We start from the raw sequence: 16,868 nt of genomic DNA, 5'->3' as shown, positions 1-16,868 counted from the left end.
GCTATCAGTACAAGTTAGGGGATGCGATGACTGAGCACAACCTTGCCAAAAAGGTCCTGGGGGTACTGCTAGATGGCAGCTGAATGTGAGCCAGCAATGTGCCCTCACAGAAGGCCAACCGTACCCTGGGCTACATCAAAAGCAGAGAGGCCAGCAGGTAGAGGGAGAGGATCTGCCCCTCTGCTCTGCAATTTGAGACCTCACCTGGAGTACTGCATCCAGATGTGGAGTCTTCAGTACAGGAGACACATGGACCTATTGGAGGGCATCCAGAGGAAGGACACAAAAATGACCCAAGGAATGGAACACCTCCAGGCTGAAAGAGCTGTCAAGAATGAGCTAGTGTACCTTAGCTACTCAAATGCTGGTATGATCCAGATTCAGATCTGATTGCCAGTATTTGTCAGATCACTCTATAAAGATTTTAAAGCTTACAGAGACAATGGTAAATCTCAGTGAGAAAAACAAAAAAGAGGGCCTGAAGCTATCCTCCAATTTTCTCTGTTGCTCCAGTCAGCAGGAAACAAAGCATATATCTTGAGTCAGCAATGCTGCATATGAACTGTTCACACAAGGAAACAGCCTGTGGAAGTTGCAGTATACATCCATACTGAGTTTTAAGGATGACACATCAATTTATACTCTTCATTAATGAAGTGTTCAGGACAACTTGAAAAGTCTGCTTAAAATTCTGCACATCTCTCCAGCCTAGGCCTGGGAGGATAGAGGAGTGGATAGTATACCACACACTCTTGATGCCCAAGCACAGTCAGAACCCCATATACACCAGACACAAGGCTTCTTGGGCAGAGGTAGACCTCAGATCCTTATGGTAGGAATACAGCAAAGTAGTAAGTCCTTCCACAATAAACTTAAATCTACCCAGATCCTTCAACATTGTTCCAGAAAGCTGTCAGTCTCATAAAAGATGGCAAAGATGTAAAATGAATGATGTGGCTGCAAAGAACAGCAGCATAATGAAAAGCTGTTGGCCACCCATGCCTTCTAAGCCAGGGGATGAGAACCCCTTCAGAACCCAACACTTGACATCCTGAAGATACCAGCATTTAAGAAGCCCTTTCCAAAGAAGAGAGAGTTCCAGATTACAGCCTGAGAAACATAAATATAAATGAATTGAGAATTTTCTAGCAGGAGACTCTTAGCATCTGAGGCATTCACTCGTGACATGGGAAAAGGAAGAAAAGCATACCACTGATCTTCCCCAGAACCTCCATCACCATTACAAGTTAACTCTCTTAACTTATACAAATAGACTTATCTCATGTCACATAACACAGACATTCTCTCTGCTATCAAATCCTATATTTGAGGTCAGAAGCTGATGTAAATGTTCAGAAGTTCCTTCAACAAGTTATTTTTGACAAATCAAATGAAAAAAATGCTGACTGCCACAACCAACTGTGAAGGATCTGCACTACTCACAGCTTGCTGATACCAAATAAAGATGCACGAGGTTACAGATTTGATCAAATAGTTTCCAGGCTCCAATACACCAGGGTTTGTATATACATGGGAAATAGAAACATTTCCAAAACAGAAGCAGAAGCAATCACATGCCTTTTGCTGGTTTTTATTTCACTCTGGGGGATTTGCCAGGACTCCAAGAACAAGCCCGGGGAACATGAAAGCTCACTGAGGTGCACCAGGCTATGGAGTGTTGGCAGGTGCCTCAGACAGGAAACCAGGCAGGTTTCAGTAACCCCTGAGATAGTTCTGCCAGGTTGTATCCAAGTTTTTTATGAGTAAACATTCAATTTCAATAATTCAGTAAGTTTTCAGACTTACTGGATGGAAATACATTACTGATATCTGGAATTTATACCTTAGGACCACACCCTGGTCCTGGTGGTCTTCTGGTTTTCTTTTTAACATTTTCCATACTCTCTTTCATACTACCTATACTTCAAGCCAGCCATCCTTTCTTCTCTTCCCATCTCCCCACTCTCTTGTGCCAGGATCCTGTGTCCTTCCACTGAACCCATCTTCACCTACACGTAAATTTGTGAGGCCCTTGTTCTAGTCTTTACAGCACTTCTCCCATGCTTTTTGTTTTCTTTTAAGTGAAGACCCCACAGTAGATATCAGATTCCCAAGTCTTCCTCTGCCAAGGCTCCCTGCCATCACTCCCCACCTACCTGCCATGTTTAATATCAGTGCTGGCAACTAAGTACAGAAGAATCATTCACTTGCCAAAGCAAATCTGTGTATGAGAGCAGCTGCTGTTAGTCTGACCTGAAAGCAGCTTCCAAGAATGCGCTGGGAAAGAAATGACTGCCTCTCAAACAAGCCTGACCAAAGAGGAGAAGCAAGGTACTACCATGCTCCTCCTCCTCCTCAGATGCAGTTCCAGCCTAAGGGAAGAAGTGCCAGAGAAATGAGTGACAACCTGAGAGCCAAACACTCATAATAAAGGAAGCAGGAATACTCTTCTTACAGACTGAGCCAGTATATTATTATCTCCTTTCCTCCTTAAGAACAGGCAAGAGTTTTCATGGTTCTTTCCTGGTGGCTTCCTGTTCAGCTGCTAAGCCTGGAGACTCAGAAGTATAACAGAAAGGGGAAGAAGCAGTAGTGTCTTATGCAGCACTCCAACGTGAGATCTGCTTATTCTTTCCCCCCTTTCTTTTTCTATTGCGTTGACTCAGCAGAGCTCTAGGCTTCTTTCCTTTCAACTGTTAGTAACACCAAACCACAGCCTTTTGAAGATACAAGAGCCAGATTCACTATCCTCAGAACAGCACCTCTTACAAAGCCAAAAAAACTAAACATAGGTATGTTTGCTCGTAGGCAAATTGTTTACAACTCACTCATCTTCCCTGGATCAACAGAAAGAAGGAGCGACAAATCTGCTTTCTAATTTGAAATGAGCGAGCAACAAAATGGGTACGCTGCTCTCACTTTAACAAAACAGACAGAAAAGACAAAACACAACCAATCTTTTATTGCATGACAAGTGTGTTGTGGCACTCCCCCTTCCCCCCCCCGCCTATGGAACAGTCTCCTAGAAAAAAGAAGCAAAACAGAAAGAGGTATACTCACGCATGTCACCAATGGCTCCTTTTGTGACATTTGTGGCTTTCCTTACTGTCACAGTGAATATGTGTGAGTACTGGTGTTCCACCTAGAAGTCAGAGAGTTAAATTTGATTAAACTCCAGAACCAAAAAGCAGCTATTAGAAACACTTTTCACTTCATCTGAGAACTGAAAGAAAGAAATCTCCAAGTCAAAATGTAAAAAAAAATAATAATAATAAAAAAAAAAATGCATACTGGATAGAGCATCATAAAGCTGAACTGCACCCCGTAGCTTTACTGAAAGGTCAGACCTTATTCTGGGGTTGCTTGATTTTCCTGCAGCCACACCTACTGATCTCAGTGAATAATACTCCTCCTCTACAGAATCTGCTTTAAGGCATTTAGTCAGTCAAGGGCAACCTGGTATGATAAAAAAAAAAGATAGTGGGGGGTACTATTTTACCATATGCTCATTTTACAATTACTTTCTTCCAATAGAAATGGGTGCAAAAAAAGGATTAAAAAAAAAAAAATCAGTAAAACACGGTATAGCTTTTAGTACACACCAACACTCAAAGCACAAGTATCCCCAACAGAGTGGAGTAAATGTGAAAAGCAAGCTGTTACAATGCTCACAAGTAAACTGCACACAGTTTTTGGAGCTTCCTGTTTCCTGCAAAGACCAAGCAAAGGCAGGAACTGCCCTTCTAAGAGCAGCCGGAACGTATGTCCCAAATGAAATAGGGAAGTAAAAAAGGATGTGAAATTAAGAAACAAAAGTAAAAACCTCAAAGTAGAAGTAGACGTGAGCTCTTTTCATCATCTACGTAGTCACAGGTTTGAGCAACCCACTGAATGCCACTGAGAACCATCCTGGCACTGCCAGCAGGTGCCATGGCCTTCCTTCCACAGGAAGGGCTCAAGGGCTTGCAGGCAAGCTGCGAGCACCCAGCCCTGCAGCCAGGCACACCAACTGCTCCCAGTACTACACCTACACTGTCTGCTCGGTGCCCAGCCTTACCTGGGCTGTCTGACTGCCTACGCAGCATTGGTTCACCCAGTACAAGCTTGGTCTCCTGGCAAGAAATCTAGGCACGTCTTCAGCCCCGAGCTCTTCCATGCAGAGAGCACTGAGTCCCAGCTGCTGGGCTCTGCAGCCCGAGGCACCAAGGCTGCACAAGGCCCTGCACACCCCCTGGGGTCCTAGGTGCTCTCCTGAAACCACACTGACACACCTGTGCCCTGGGTCTCCACTTGGGGTATCCTTGTTATCTCCTCTTCAACGCCCACCAGCTTTGTGAAATATAGTAAGATAAACTGCTTATGAATCATTAAAACCTGAGCAATTACCCAGATTATCTTGCAAAGGTTTCCTATCAGAATTAAAAGAGGAACTATGGAAATCGGGAAATTCCTTGAAGCCTGTTTAAAATGACACACATTACTGCTGACATGGGATGTGCCCATTCAAGCTGTGTCTGGTGCTTTCCTGCTATGTTTTCTTCTGGACACATTAAAATAAAATAAATAAATAAATAAAAACATGTCTTTTTTTAAAGGAATAAGCTGAAGAGCCAAAAAAAAAGCTTACATGCAGACAGCCCAGTAACTTCATAATATCCACCTTCTGCACTGCAACTTGCATGAGCTGCATGAATGGGAAGGAGGATGGAACCTCTCCCTGAACACACTTTCCACCACAGCAGAGAAGAGGTGGGTTGGTGGGTAGCTGAGACTGCTGTGAGCTATGTGGAACTTCCCCAGCTCTGTCACTTATGTGGCTTTGTGAATTTTCAGATGCTCTGAATCTCCAGAAGGCAGCTTCTCTCATCACCCCGTTTCCAGTTCACTTTACGAGTGCTCAGGGCTGTTTTATTGCTGTGCGCCACGTCCACATGCAGGTCAGACTGCTGAAGGTTTCACAACGCAGCACCGGCCCAGTGTTTGCTCACACAAACTGGTGTTGTTGCTTTGTTATACACAACCTTATAATTAAAAAGAAATGTCCAAAGTGCAAACACACCGCCCTTCCCCTTGTTCTAACTGTTAGGAAAGATCCTGTCCTTACTTGAGACCTTGAACCGGAGATCACTGAGCATTTAGCAACAAAGAGGAGGATCGAGCTGTCATTCAGTTACAAGTACAGGACATCAGAGTGCTGGATTTAGTTCTCAGCTGTGCAGCTCAAGTGCAGTTCTGGTGCCCCACAGCGCTGCAAAGGTGCTCCCTTAGAGTGGGTGCTTCCCACTGGAAGGCAGCCTGCCTGCACCTTGGTCCTATTTATCAAACTCATATGCATCAATAAATTGCCCACTGTCAAATCACGGAATGGCTGGGTTGGAAGGGGCCTTTCAGCCTCAGCCCCTGCCATGGGATGGCTGCCCCCACCAGATTGGGCTGCAAACTGTTAGCTGCGGAATAACTTTCGGTACCCTCCAAAATGAATGTACATATAGCAATGGCAAAACAACATAAAGCATTATCTTCTTTCCCCACACCTCACCCAAAATAACAGTGAGGTTTATAATTATAGAGTTATTAATATCTGGCTATAATCACATGCTTAGGAGAGTTTTGCAACAACACAGTACTAAAATAAACTATCGCTTTCTTAGAAAAAAAATGTATACAGGGAAACACAGGAAGCTTGAAAGTCCAGCTCTTTTCTTATCCCAAAATGTTTTCGATGCAACTCAGTGCAATCAGAAGTAAAGGCGTTTTTCCACTTTGGATCCTGTTTCTAAGAGTAATAAATATCCACATTAACAGCTAGCACACCTTTGGGGATCACTTCTTTGTTGTCTTTTGGAAAGGCTAACTTCTACAGAAGCAAGAAGCGCTGAAAATACAACATATTGACTCTGAATACTTTTGTAAATCCAGCCCTTAATAATTTAGATGACAAAGCTTCATTTTCAAGTGATATATGTTCATCTTAAGTCTTGATAAAAATCTGTACATTGCCAACTTCTCAATTACTTCTGAAAAAAACAAGACTGCACACAAATCACTTAAGCATTGCAACACTGAGTGGAGCAATATCTGCATACCTTTAGAAACACAAGTCGGGTTAAAACTTCAGAAGATCACAGAACTCAAAAGCCTAAATACTCTCTCCTAATGAGGCCTGGCTTTAGGTATTTGTTTCATTTTATTTCCTCTTTATAAATAGGAAGAAGGAAGAAGTTAAAATAAAAATAACCTTCAGTATTCTCCAAAGATGGGTTTTCTGAATGAAGGACACTCCCATGTTTGATCTCCCCCTCTGAGATACAAGAACAAGGTTTTCCAAGTATGCTGAAGATCCACTGCTCAATATCTCCTGTCCTCACACAACTCTCAATCTGTTTTTTTTAAACCCCCCTCCTGCCTTCTTCCTTCCTCTTCCACCTTTAGCTGTTCTATCCTCCCCATAAACTTTCACTTGTTATCTAACTCCCTTTATTTTTCACCTATTGTTACATATTTGCGTAAAATCATTACTTTCCCATCACAGATGATGCTCTAAAAATATGCTGTAAGACAACCAGGTTTTGCATATGAACTTCCCACACTTACAAAGAAAGCATGGAATTTGCATGCATTGAATACAGTATTTTTTGTGCCCTAGAATGCTGAGTCACAAAATGTAACTCAATCTGGAGATACACACAAAATACAAACCAGGAAAGTCTGGTATACATTGTGTAATAAGGAATTACTGCTTTTACTTCCTCAACTTTATGCAGGACACCTGAGCTGACAATTGAGTTGGACAAAGGAAGATGTTTGCCTATTTTCTTAAATAACAGATATCCATGAAGACCACACTGTCCTTTCACATAGATGCTACAAATTAAGGAAGATAGTTCCGCATGTAAGTCTTGAAATAACTTTATCCATTATTTCAATATTTAACCCCAATAACAATTTAACAAGGTGCATTAACTCACAGCTATTTATTTATCTGACAGTATTTTTGGTGCAGTCAGATCTACCTGTCCCTGCGGTGACTTTGCGAGTGCCTGCTTTCATTCTCTCAGCTTTCATAAAACAGGGAAGGGAAAAGATAAAGAGAGCAGAAAAAACACAGTATTTAGCAGGACCTTTGGAAAACGCTGACTTCTGAGTCTTCTAATGTCAACTGTTATTAAAAACACATTGTTTTTGCCTGCTGCCCTGACTGTTCCAATTTTATCCTTGCAATTTAAATTCATATGAAAAGAAAAAGAAGAAAGTTTCTTGCATTAACAGTGCTCCTGTAACAACATTCCTCAATTAGAATTCAGCACTGCTATAATTACTTATACTTCTAAAGCTGAGTTTTCCTCACTATGGTGTCAAAAGAGATCTTTTAAATGAACGATGGGAATGCCTCAGACTGCTTCCACAGAGGTGCAGAGCAGAGCAAACATTCCATCCAGGAGAGGGCACTGACACAGAGAGGAATGAATTCATGTATTGTTTTAAATGCTATTAAATACAGGCATCAATGACCCTGAAGCCTGTCATTACAGTGGTCTTCACAGAGCTACGGATAAATTGAACATGAGTTTCACATCTGTTGGCTGCTAACTCATATAAAGGATGTGACTGTGTGGGGTGGAAACCACAAAACTGATAAGAGATCTTTTCAAGGAAGCACACGCTACATTTTTAGTAATGTAAGAAGTTCAACTTTATGACAAGTGTAGGAACTATCTTTAAGCATGTATCTAGTTTCCTGCCATGAGATTGTTATGAAAAATGGCTGATAAGAACAGACTCACTTGTTCCAAGATTTTGGTTGGGATAGGAATGGTAATATTTAATCTGGAAAGTCATTCAAGCAGCAACACACGAGAGCACATTACAGCCAGAAGTCCAGCCAGCAGCGAGCTGTCCTGCTGCCTTCCAGCACTCAGCAGGCAGTGCTGCTCCCATTTCCCATTTCCCATCTTAGCTCTTACTTCTCCACTGACACAGCCCATGCTCATGTAGTTCTGTGCTTCCCATGGCTTGGCCCTGACAATACACAACTGAACTTTTGCACTGGTTTTCTCCCAGTTCAGCAAGGTCAGGACTAGCTGTGCTTCTGACCTGCTATGGTGGGTGCAGGGAGAAGACTGGGAGGCTGAGGGAAGAAGGGAGCACAGTGGCATCGATGTGTTGTTGAGTGGCACAGGTCATCTGGATGACCACAGATTAGTGGATCCTTACCTGGAGCCTACAGGTAAGAGTCTCTGAACAAGAGTCTCATACTTTAGAGTCTCTGAGCAAACATCACTGACAGACACTGCTTTAGGACTTGTGCATCCAAAATTGCCAATTCATCTCTCTACCCACTTTCATGGGAAAACATTACTCTGATTATAGAATAGTATAGAAAAATTGTATTGGAAAGGAGAAAGATAGTAACACAATGTTACTTTTGTAGGATACAGTTCTGACTGCCAATTAGTTATGAAAAACCAGACAAATACAAGCATTTTGATGAAACGCTTCCAAGAGGCAGTTCCCTCAGAACACCATCACAGTGACATTGCACCCATTAGTTAAGTAGGACCCTGTGCTCTGCTGCAACTTATTCATGAAATCACTCTCCAAGTCACTGCCTGCTTTCGATAAGCTGGCTGCCTTTCATATTTCATTCAAACAAGTTTCCTCATAAATTTGCTCTATTCACACCTAACATTACTTAAACAAATTTAAGCTACTTCTAATGCAGTGTGTGTCTTCAGAATAACTTGTTACAGAATACATGGCACAAGACAGTATACAAGAAATTATATATAGAAGATTCATAGCTACTTACCACAATGTGTTGATAAGGATCTATGAAGGACATTTCTGTCTCAATTTTTATTCAAGACAACTGCCAAATGTCTTGTGCAATTCCACACCAAAGAGGCTTCTCAGTTACTCAAAGCAGAATTCAGTATGACCTGTAACTATTAAATAATAAAAAAATTAAAGTCAAATATTAAAATCCCTATGTTCCTTTTAAATTGTATGTTGTAACGGAACAAATGAGTTCCTTCATTTTAAAAAAGGTTCCCACAGTTCATTTGTTAAGCAGAATCTTAATTTCATACATGCTGAGAAGGTATATCTACTTGCCTGAACTAGAGAAATCTCTTGCACTTATTTGTTCTACTTCAGCGTAAGAGCACAAAAAAAGTATCTTGAATTCCAGACATCCAAGTGCTTCTGTCAGATCTACGGATAAACAAAAGAATAAAACAACTGTTTAAGCTCCATGCACTACAATACACGTAAAGAAGAAAAAAATCACTGCTTCATTAATTGCCTTTTTATTGTAATGATCCATTCTTGGTCCCTGTAGTTTACCTGCACACAGTCAGGGCACAGAGATAAAGCTCCTCTTTGTGCTCCCTCCCCTCCCACAGTGATGCACAAGGCTATGTCCTGCGCTCACACCGAGCTGCGAAATTCAGACTGAAAGGTTCAGGCATGGCAGGCAGCATCCTGCCTCACACCGCTCTGCTCAGCCTCCTCAATGCAGATCTGGGTGCTAATAGCCCAGGTGGCTTATCAAGCTGCTTTCGTTAAGTGATAAACCAGCAGCAACACTGCCCTCTGTACAGCTGCAGAGGCAGTTCCAGCAGAGCAGTGGCTCGGCCCTGAGCAGTCAGCAGCTGGCAGAGATCCACAGGCAGGCAGGCTGGGAACGAGGAGAAGAACAAAGCACCACATGGGAGGATTGGTCTCAAGGAAAAGCTGCCTTATCTTCCATTTGTAAAGGACAGCATAAGTCCTGAAGAACAATGACTTATGTCGTTCCCAGGAAAGTCACTCTCAAGCAACTATGTGCATGCTTTTCCATAAAACGTTTAGTAATTAGAATATATCACATCCATTCTTTGATCTTTTTGGCTCCAACAGGAGCGGGAGGCTAGAAATTACCCTGACTTTATTAACTTAATTTACTAATTGCAGTCTAAGAAAGTCTGAACAAAAACTTCACGGTGCCTTCAACTCACAGTTTTGATTCAAAGCATCTCAGCGTCAGGGTCAGGAACAAGTCACCTTCGTTACAGAGAGCAAAACAGCTCCTCAGACTTACAGGAAGCTCCCTAACACAAAAATGCCCTACTGTAACATTATTTTACCCCACTGTGATCACAACTGCAAGGACTAATTTTCATTAAAATTATTTCAGCCAAGTTCAGCAATGCTATAAACAGGCAGATGGGAGAGAAGCGTTTGCAAAAATATCATACAGTTGATTTGCAACAGTCAAGTTTATTCTGGCTGATGTCCTAGTTAGAGCAGGACACTGGAATCTTGATAAACAAGCCCTTCTGTATGGACTGCACAAGAAAGAGGAAAAGGGAACAGTGAGGAATACCCAGTCACTGTGATGCTGAAAAATCTGTAAGTCAATAAAACAGAAAATGTGCCTTTTCCCTAAGTGTCAGCTAAAGTTCCAGCAGGTTACCACGCTCGTTTTGGGAAGATCCACCAAGCAGTGGAGGCGGCTGCTGCCTGCAGGAGGGGAGGGCTGGACAGGCCAAGTTGAAAGGCTTGTCCTGGAGGCAGGGATCCAGCTCCCCAGATCATTACTCTGCTGTTCATCTGCCTTAGACATGAGATCATCCTCACTGCTCCTACAACCCCCTGCCTCATTTATTTCAACATCTGCAGGAAACATGTTTGGGATCCTACAAACAACAGCCTCTTTGAGTACTGCGCAACAATGACTTCCCAAGTGTCATCTGTCCTCCATGTTGAATGAGGCAAGGATCATGCAAACAGACAAATATGCAATCACGTAATTAGCAGCTCTATCAAAAACACAGACACACAAGACATGAGTTCAGGAAAAAAAAAAATGGATCATTAAAAGAGAGAAAACAACAGCCGTGAGCAAGCAGAGCCTGATGCGATACACAAAGTGGAAAAACGAACACAGCATCTTGATCAGACTACCATTTAGCATGGCCACATGAAACAGACAGCTTTCTGTTCAGCTCCTGAATCTCACTTGCACTCAAGTTGCTCTATTTTGTCAGCACAAGAGTAATCGTTAGGCACAGTTTCAGACATCGACAGTAACAAGCTATTACAGGGCAGGTGTTCTCCGGTTTAAAACAAGAATTTTTTGATCTTAGCCCATTTTCACATGAGGTAACAAACTGAAAAGGATAAGGAAAGCAACTATAATGACCAACAATAAACAGTGCCCTTCCCCAAAAAGAAGCTGACGCACACACAGATTATTACTGGAAGTGCTCTACTTCCCAGCGTTGATCCAGTAACACCACTTACCGCTACCTCACAGTTGTGCAGGATGAAACACATGAATAATGAGGTTTTCCTGCTCCATGCTGAGCACGAGGTTAGTGCACAGACAGAACTCCGAAGATGAGTAAATTACAACACAGCATAAATACTACCACCACATAAGTCCTCGAGATTCTAAGATGATCACAAAGGGACGCTGTTTATATCAAGTTGGCCAATTCTCTTTAAAATCAAAGTAAAAGATAGTGAATAAGTATGACTCACTAATACAGTCATTGATGCTCATTAATGATACGATAAAGGTACAGAGAAATTTCAATATTGTCTCAGGGTTTTGGAATGAATGTCACCATCCACTTTTATCAGATCAGACAGCAGAATTTTATTTGGTTACAGATTGATCTTGTGATTGTACAGTAGAAATAAATAATCTGTTTCTACATGATTTAGTCAAGCATCCTGGAAAATCACTGAAACGTTATTTCTTAATTTAGGTCTTCCCACACAAGAAAGGATTACCGTTTACTCTCTGCAGGGTACTCATCACTCGGTTTTCATCACAAGTAAAAAATTATATGCTTCAACATTTAACGAGCATTCTTCCCATGCCTTGCTGAGAGCATGGGTGGAAGGAAGGATCCTGACAGAAAAGCAAAAAGCTTGACCTCTGTGCCACATTTCTGGAGTATGCCATGGGGCAAAGTTTGGTAAGGAAGTTGACTGAAGAGGAGATTTTAAGATTGGGAAACCACATCTGACTTCCTGCTAGAGAGGACAGAGATGAAAGGATTTTGAATGTCTTTTTGAAAGATGACCTGGTGGCCTGTAAGCAATTACTAATGCTACAGGTAGCACCGAGAGCACCAGTGGAAGAAAGATGCCAAGCACACCAGAAGGGCTAAAACTCCTGAAACATCTCCAAAGACTTTAGCGAGGTAAATTTACACCTTATCTAGTGCTGGAGGCCACTTGAGAAGACAAGAGTGAGGATGGATGAACTGCTGTCAGGCTAGTTTTCTAGGTACAAGCTGCCCAGCATCTCCTGGAAGTCTCCAAGCTACAGGAACCTCCTGTAACAGGAGACAGGAACGGTGAGTCAGGGGGAAGTAGACACGCTCCTGTAACCAACTTAATTGGGCTGGGCTTAACCCAGCAGAAAAACTCGCTATGTTCAGCAAGCAAATACCTAGCCAACAAATACTCACTAGGCTGGAAACACTTCTGCCTGAATACCTGACACACATCACACGGCAGTCATAGGAGTTCCCAGTACATTTCCTTTCTAGCCAAATATTGCATTTTCTCCATGGTCACTAACTACAGGCCTGAGAGGAAGAGGTGACTGATTCAGTGCATTCTGGTTTATCCTACAATTATACCACTTACGCAAGGAAGGGTTAACAAGAAACACTCACTGCAACGGTTCACAAGAGGTTACGAAAAGAGCCATGTCATCATATGTGATTTTACTACACATCCAACTTACAGAGAAGTCAGAAAAAGGAACAGAACTGGATCTTCCTAGAACTTTAGGAATGAATTCAGGCTGAGAGTGAAAGATTGTCTTAACACATTTATGCAACTTTTCTCCAGCACTTTATATTTTAGTTCCAGTGAAACTGCACTACAAATAACAAACAAAAAACAGAACTCAGCCCTGAATATTACTAGATTCAGCTGATGGAAGCCAAGGAAAGAGGTAGAGATCACTGTCTTTTCTTGCAGATAGCCAAGCCACAAATTGCTTAAATCATTTCAGGGGGATCAGCTATGCAGACTATTTGTTATGAGCACATTTCAGTTCAAAAGCAGTGAGATTTAAAATGCCCAATGTTTTCGTACTTCAGGATTTGGGGATTTAGTTATCCTACAAATAAGCTTTTCACATATGTAACAGTTGTTCGTTTAGACATGTTCTCACTTTCAGAAGCCCAGCTTATGGCAATAAAGAACACGCGTTTCCACTTCAGTTTCCACATAAGGGTGCCCCAACTACACAGTATGTTTGAGATATGAAGGCAGGCTATCAGAAACAGAAAATTTAGTATCAGTCACAGCTTCGAAAGTGTTGCCAGAAATGCAAACTCTTAAAAAGTAACTTCTAAAATTAATTGATATTTTTGAATTTTTTTTTAATTAATTAGAATAATGAATTACAATGAGGAATTAGAGTTTGGTTCTTACATATCTATAATCTTTCTACACCTTCTTTCTCTTCCCCGCTGTAAAATAGGGATGGTTCAATACTAAAAGTTTAATTTTAAAACACTATTCTTATGTTCTCCATAAGTTTTTACATTTTGCCTCTGGGGAAGAGGTAATCTGTTGCACTGCAGGCAAAGCGCTCCAATGCTCTCAGGTTTCAATTGCCAAGGAAAGTGCCTCTGCACTACAGATATGCAGCGGTTACACACAAAAGAGCAACCGCAATAATAGCTAAAAATGCAAAGAGCCAGTGAAATTAACAGCTGGCTTCTGTCATGGTCAAAGATGTCAGCAGCAAAACAAATATAGCTGAAAGTCAGGCAAACACTTCAACTTCTTTTTGTGTCCAGAGTAAGTCTCCCAAACTGTCGGGTTTTTTTCCCCCCACTGATTTCCTAGCATTGGAGCGTAACAAATTGCAGTGCAGCCCACAAGGCAGCCTGGTGCCCCGCTGGCACGGCGCGACTGGAGCGGAGGCAAGGTGCACTTCGTCAGCATCACTCAGCACGGCTGCACATGACTCAACATTACAAGTGTCGCTCTCTGGCTTTGGACCATTTATTGAAAACACAAGCTCTGGCCACTGTCCGCAATAAAGGGGACAATTGTGTGGCATTTCCTCTGGTCTGCATGGTCATCACGTTCAAAGCATGACAAAGTAGTTAGGGTGCCTGATGGGTGTGCCCTCACGGAAATTGGTCAGGACTTTCTAGTAAAAGTACTTATGAATAAACTTCTGACGATGAGATTTCTCAGCAGCTTTTAAACTATGTGAGTAAAATTTATATGGAAATGTTTTATGATTTCTGCCAAGCTGGAGTCTGAATATTTAACAGAAATGTAGATCTCACACATGAACAGACAGAGGCATCCCTGCTGCACACTGTACTCTTAAAGAATCAGACAGGGCAGTGGGTGAATTTGTACTGTGAAAGATTCTTGGCTTGCAGTAGTTTTATCAGCAAACAACTGAAACGGAAAATGTACCAACATGCATGTTATTGATCTGCATCATGCGCATGGCTGTCACACAAAACCGAACAACACGAGTCAAAGCGTGCCTGACCCCATGCAGCTCAAAGTCTGGGCAGTTACAAAGGAGCTCCCAACTTACCAGCCGGTCTGAAGCCAGAGTTACATCAGCAATGCAAAATCACGATATCACTCATCCTGGAAAAGACCACAAAGATCATCCAGTCCAACCGTCAACCCACCACCACCATGCCCACTAAACCCCATCCTTACGTGCCACATCTCCACGTTTCTCAAACTTCCAAGGACAGCAACACTGCCACCTCTCTGGGCAGTCTGTTCCAGTGAATTGCCACTTCTTTTCAGAATAAACTTTCCTTAGTATTCCACTGAATACTAAGTATCCCCTGGCAGAACTTGAACCCATTACCTCTCATCCTAACACAGTTATGTGGGAGAAGAGGCTGAACCCCACCTGAAGAAAACCTCCTTTCAGGGAGTTATAGAGAGTGATAAGGTGTCCCCCAAGCCTCCTCTTAACCAAAGAAATTATTTACCCCAAGGTTTTGCTTTTCCGTGCACACTGAAAGGAGCCTGCCCCACACTTGTCCACTCAGCTGAGAAGCCACACACACATCTTCCTCCTGGACAACTACGCAAGGAAGTGGTACGTCCTTCCGCTCTTCCTCAGCTTCCTCTTTCTGCTCCATGCCTTTCAGAGCTCTGAGGCTCCTTCTGTTCCCTGGTCACTTACCACTTTCTCTCCCAGCTACCTCCCAGGGCTCTAGCAGTTGCAGAACTGCTTGCATTATTTGCTTCACCACTTCCACCAAGCTCAGAGGAACAACACTAAGAATGCTGATTTAAGAAAGCTTTGAACTGGGTCATGCCTGCTTCACTTTTAGACAACCGTCTCAAGTGCTACCATTAACAGTGCAGCCAAATCTTGAGAGGCTGAGAAGGAACCACCCTGAATGTGTGCACACCACCATCAACCAGGGCTTTGCATACAGATTAGAACTAAAAATAGTATTTTGATTTCATATGGATACTGGAAAGTTTCCTATTTATCATAAGCCATCATGAGATATGCCAGGCCTCACTGCAATTTGATTCTACCACTACTAAGAGGTTAGCAATGCCAGAGGTTTCAAAACAGAAATACAGAACTAACTGCTAGGTACCCAGACCTGAAACAGGGCTGGCCTACAGGAATGCGGTACTGCCTAATTCACTAAGGAGCCACAGATGATGACTAAAAAATAATTAAGAGCAATCAAACTCAGGAAGAAACGCCAAACCTACATATCCTCTTGTTAAAACTGCTTTGCAAAATCAGGGACACGAGAGGGACTTTCTTGTTTTACCTCTGATGCATCAAGATTGTTCAGTCAGAGAAAGTTCAGCAGAGTTTTGCATTAACTATGACTACACTCTTACAAATTTGCCTAAACAATTCATTTACTGTTTTCTTAAGACACCAGGGACTTAGAACTTCCCTCGCCAGCTCAATCCTCAGCGTATTAAAGCTGTCTGACGTGCCTACGTGGTACTGAAATGATAGCTACAAACTGTACAACAGGGAAATGAACACAGCAAAGATGTCCAAGCACTTTTCAGCAAAGAAGTTTTCGGTCAAAAAATGTCAACTTGCCAAAGCAAAAAGCTATCATTACCAGATCATTTTTTATAACGCTCCTTTTGGCAAGAGAGCATCACATGTCAGTCTCCCTCTGGCCATCAGTTATGGACGTGGAACAATGCCAAGAAATGAGATGGTCCCACAGCCAACCAAATAGCATACAGGAGCTCCAGGGACAAGTTTTTCAGCAGAACTTTGTGGCAAAGAGCCCGGGCACTGCCTTCATCCCCTCCACACCAAGCTGGCAGCCAGAGTTCTCCTCAGCTTCCTTCAGAAGCATCTCTCTGTGCTACAGCTGACCACAGACACACCTATGCACCATTTTAAAGAGAAGGGACTGGAGGGAAAAGCCAAGCTTGGTTCGTCTCAGCCTCCTTTTTTTCCCCGCAAGTAAACGTGAAGTAAATTTTGCAAGCAACAAAACCTGTCTTCCTTTACTTCAGCCATAGCAAACATTTTTTTTCACACTTTCCAATATTTCAGTTTCTAAGTCACAAAAGAATCTCAGTAACACAACAAAAAACAACAAAAACAGAAAGCCACACGTCGGTATAACACTACAGATCCAAACTTGACTTTAAGCAGGACGAAGTTACTTTGTTTTCGTATTACAAAAATTCCCTTATAAAAATGAAATCTACACTCACTCGGCCACAGGAGAGTTGAAGATCTCATTAAGTTCATAAATCTGGAATGCTTGGACCAAAGGGAATCCAAGTATGAAAAACAAAATTATTATGGCAGTATGTCCCAGCCAAATGCAATCAGCCTCTTACCAAGAAGGTCT

The 16,868-nt window shown here is 42.3% G+C and overlaps 1 protein-coding gene across 4 annotated transcripts in view; it reads right to left on the bottom strand.

Moving 5' to 3' along the window:
- The window catches only part of PLA2G4A (phospholipase A2 group IVA), a 75,827-nt gene that overhangs the window by 53,744 nt on the left and 5,215 nt on the right, over positions 1-16,868 (bottom strand). For 2 of the 4 annotated variants that reach the window (XM_031608478.2, XM_090145899.1), the window contains exons 2-4: positions 9,115-9,213; positions 8,810-8,945; positions 3,061-3,142 (exon numbers count right to left, since the gene is read on the bottom strand). In XM_031608478.2, the coding sequence (XP_031464338.1) occupies positions 3,061-3,142; positions 8,810-8,842 (115 nt within the window). In that variant the 5' untranslated portion in view covers positions 8,843-8,945; positions 9,115-9,213. Of the gene's footprint in view, positions 1-3,060; positions 3,143-3,291; positions 4,402-8,809; positions 8,946-9,114; positions 9,214-14,581; positions 14,638-14,996; positions 15,407-16,868 lie in introns of those variants that run through there. The other 2 variants (XM_090145898.1, XM_090145900.1) reach the window with 2 other exon arrangements.

The sequence above is a fragment of the Phasianus colchicus genome, chromosome 9 (genome assembly GCF_987193195.1).
Source record: "Phasianus colchicus chromosome 9, bPhaCol1.hap1.1, whole genome shotgun sequence".
Classification (NCBI taxonomy): Eukaryota; Metazoa; Chordata; class Aves; order Galliformes; family Phasianidae; genus Phasianus; species Phasianus colchicus.
The sequence above is the reverse complement of the archived record's forward strand: the minus strand, read 5'-3'. Positions and strand labels throughout refer to the sequence as shown.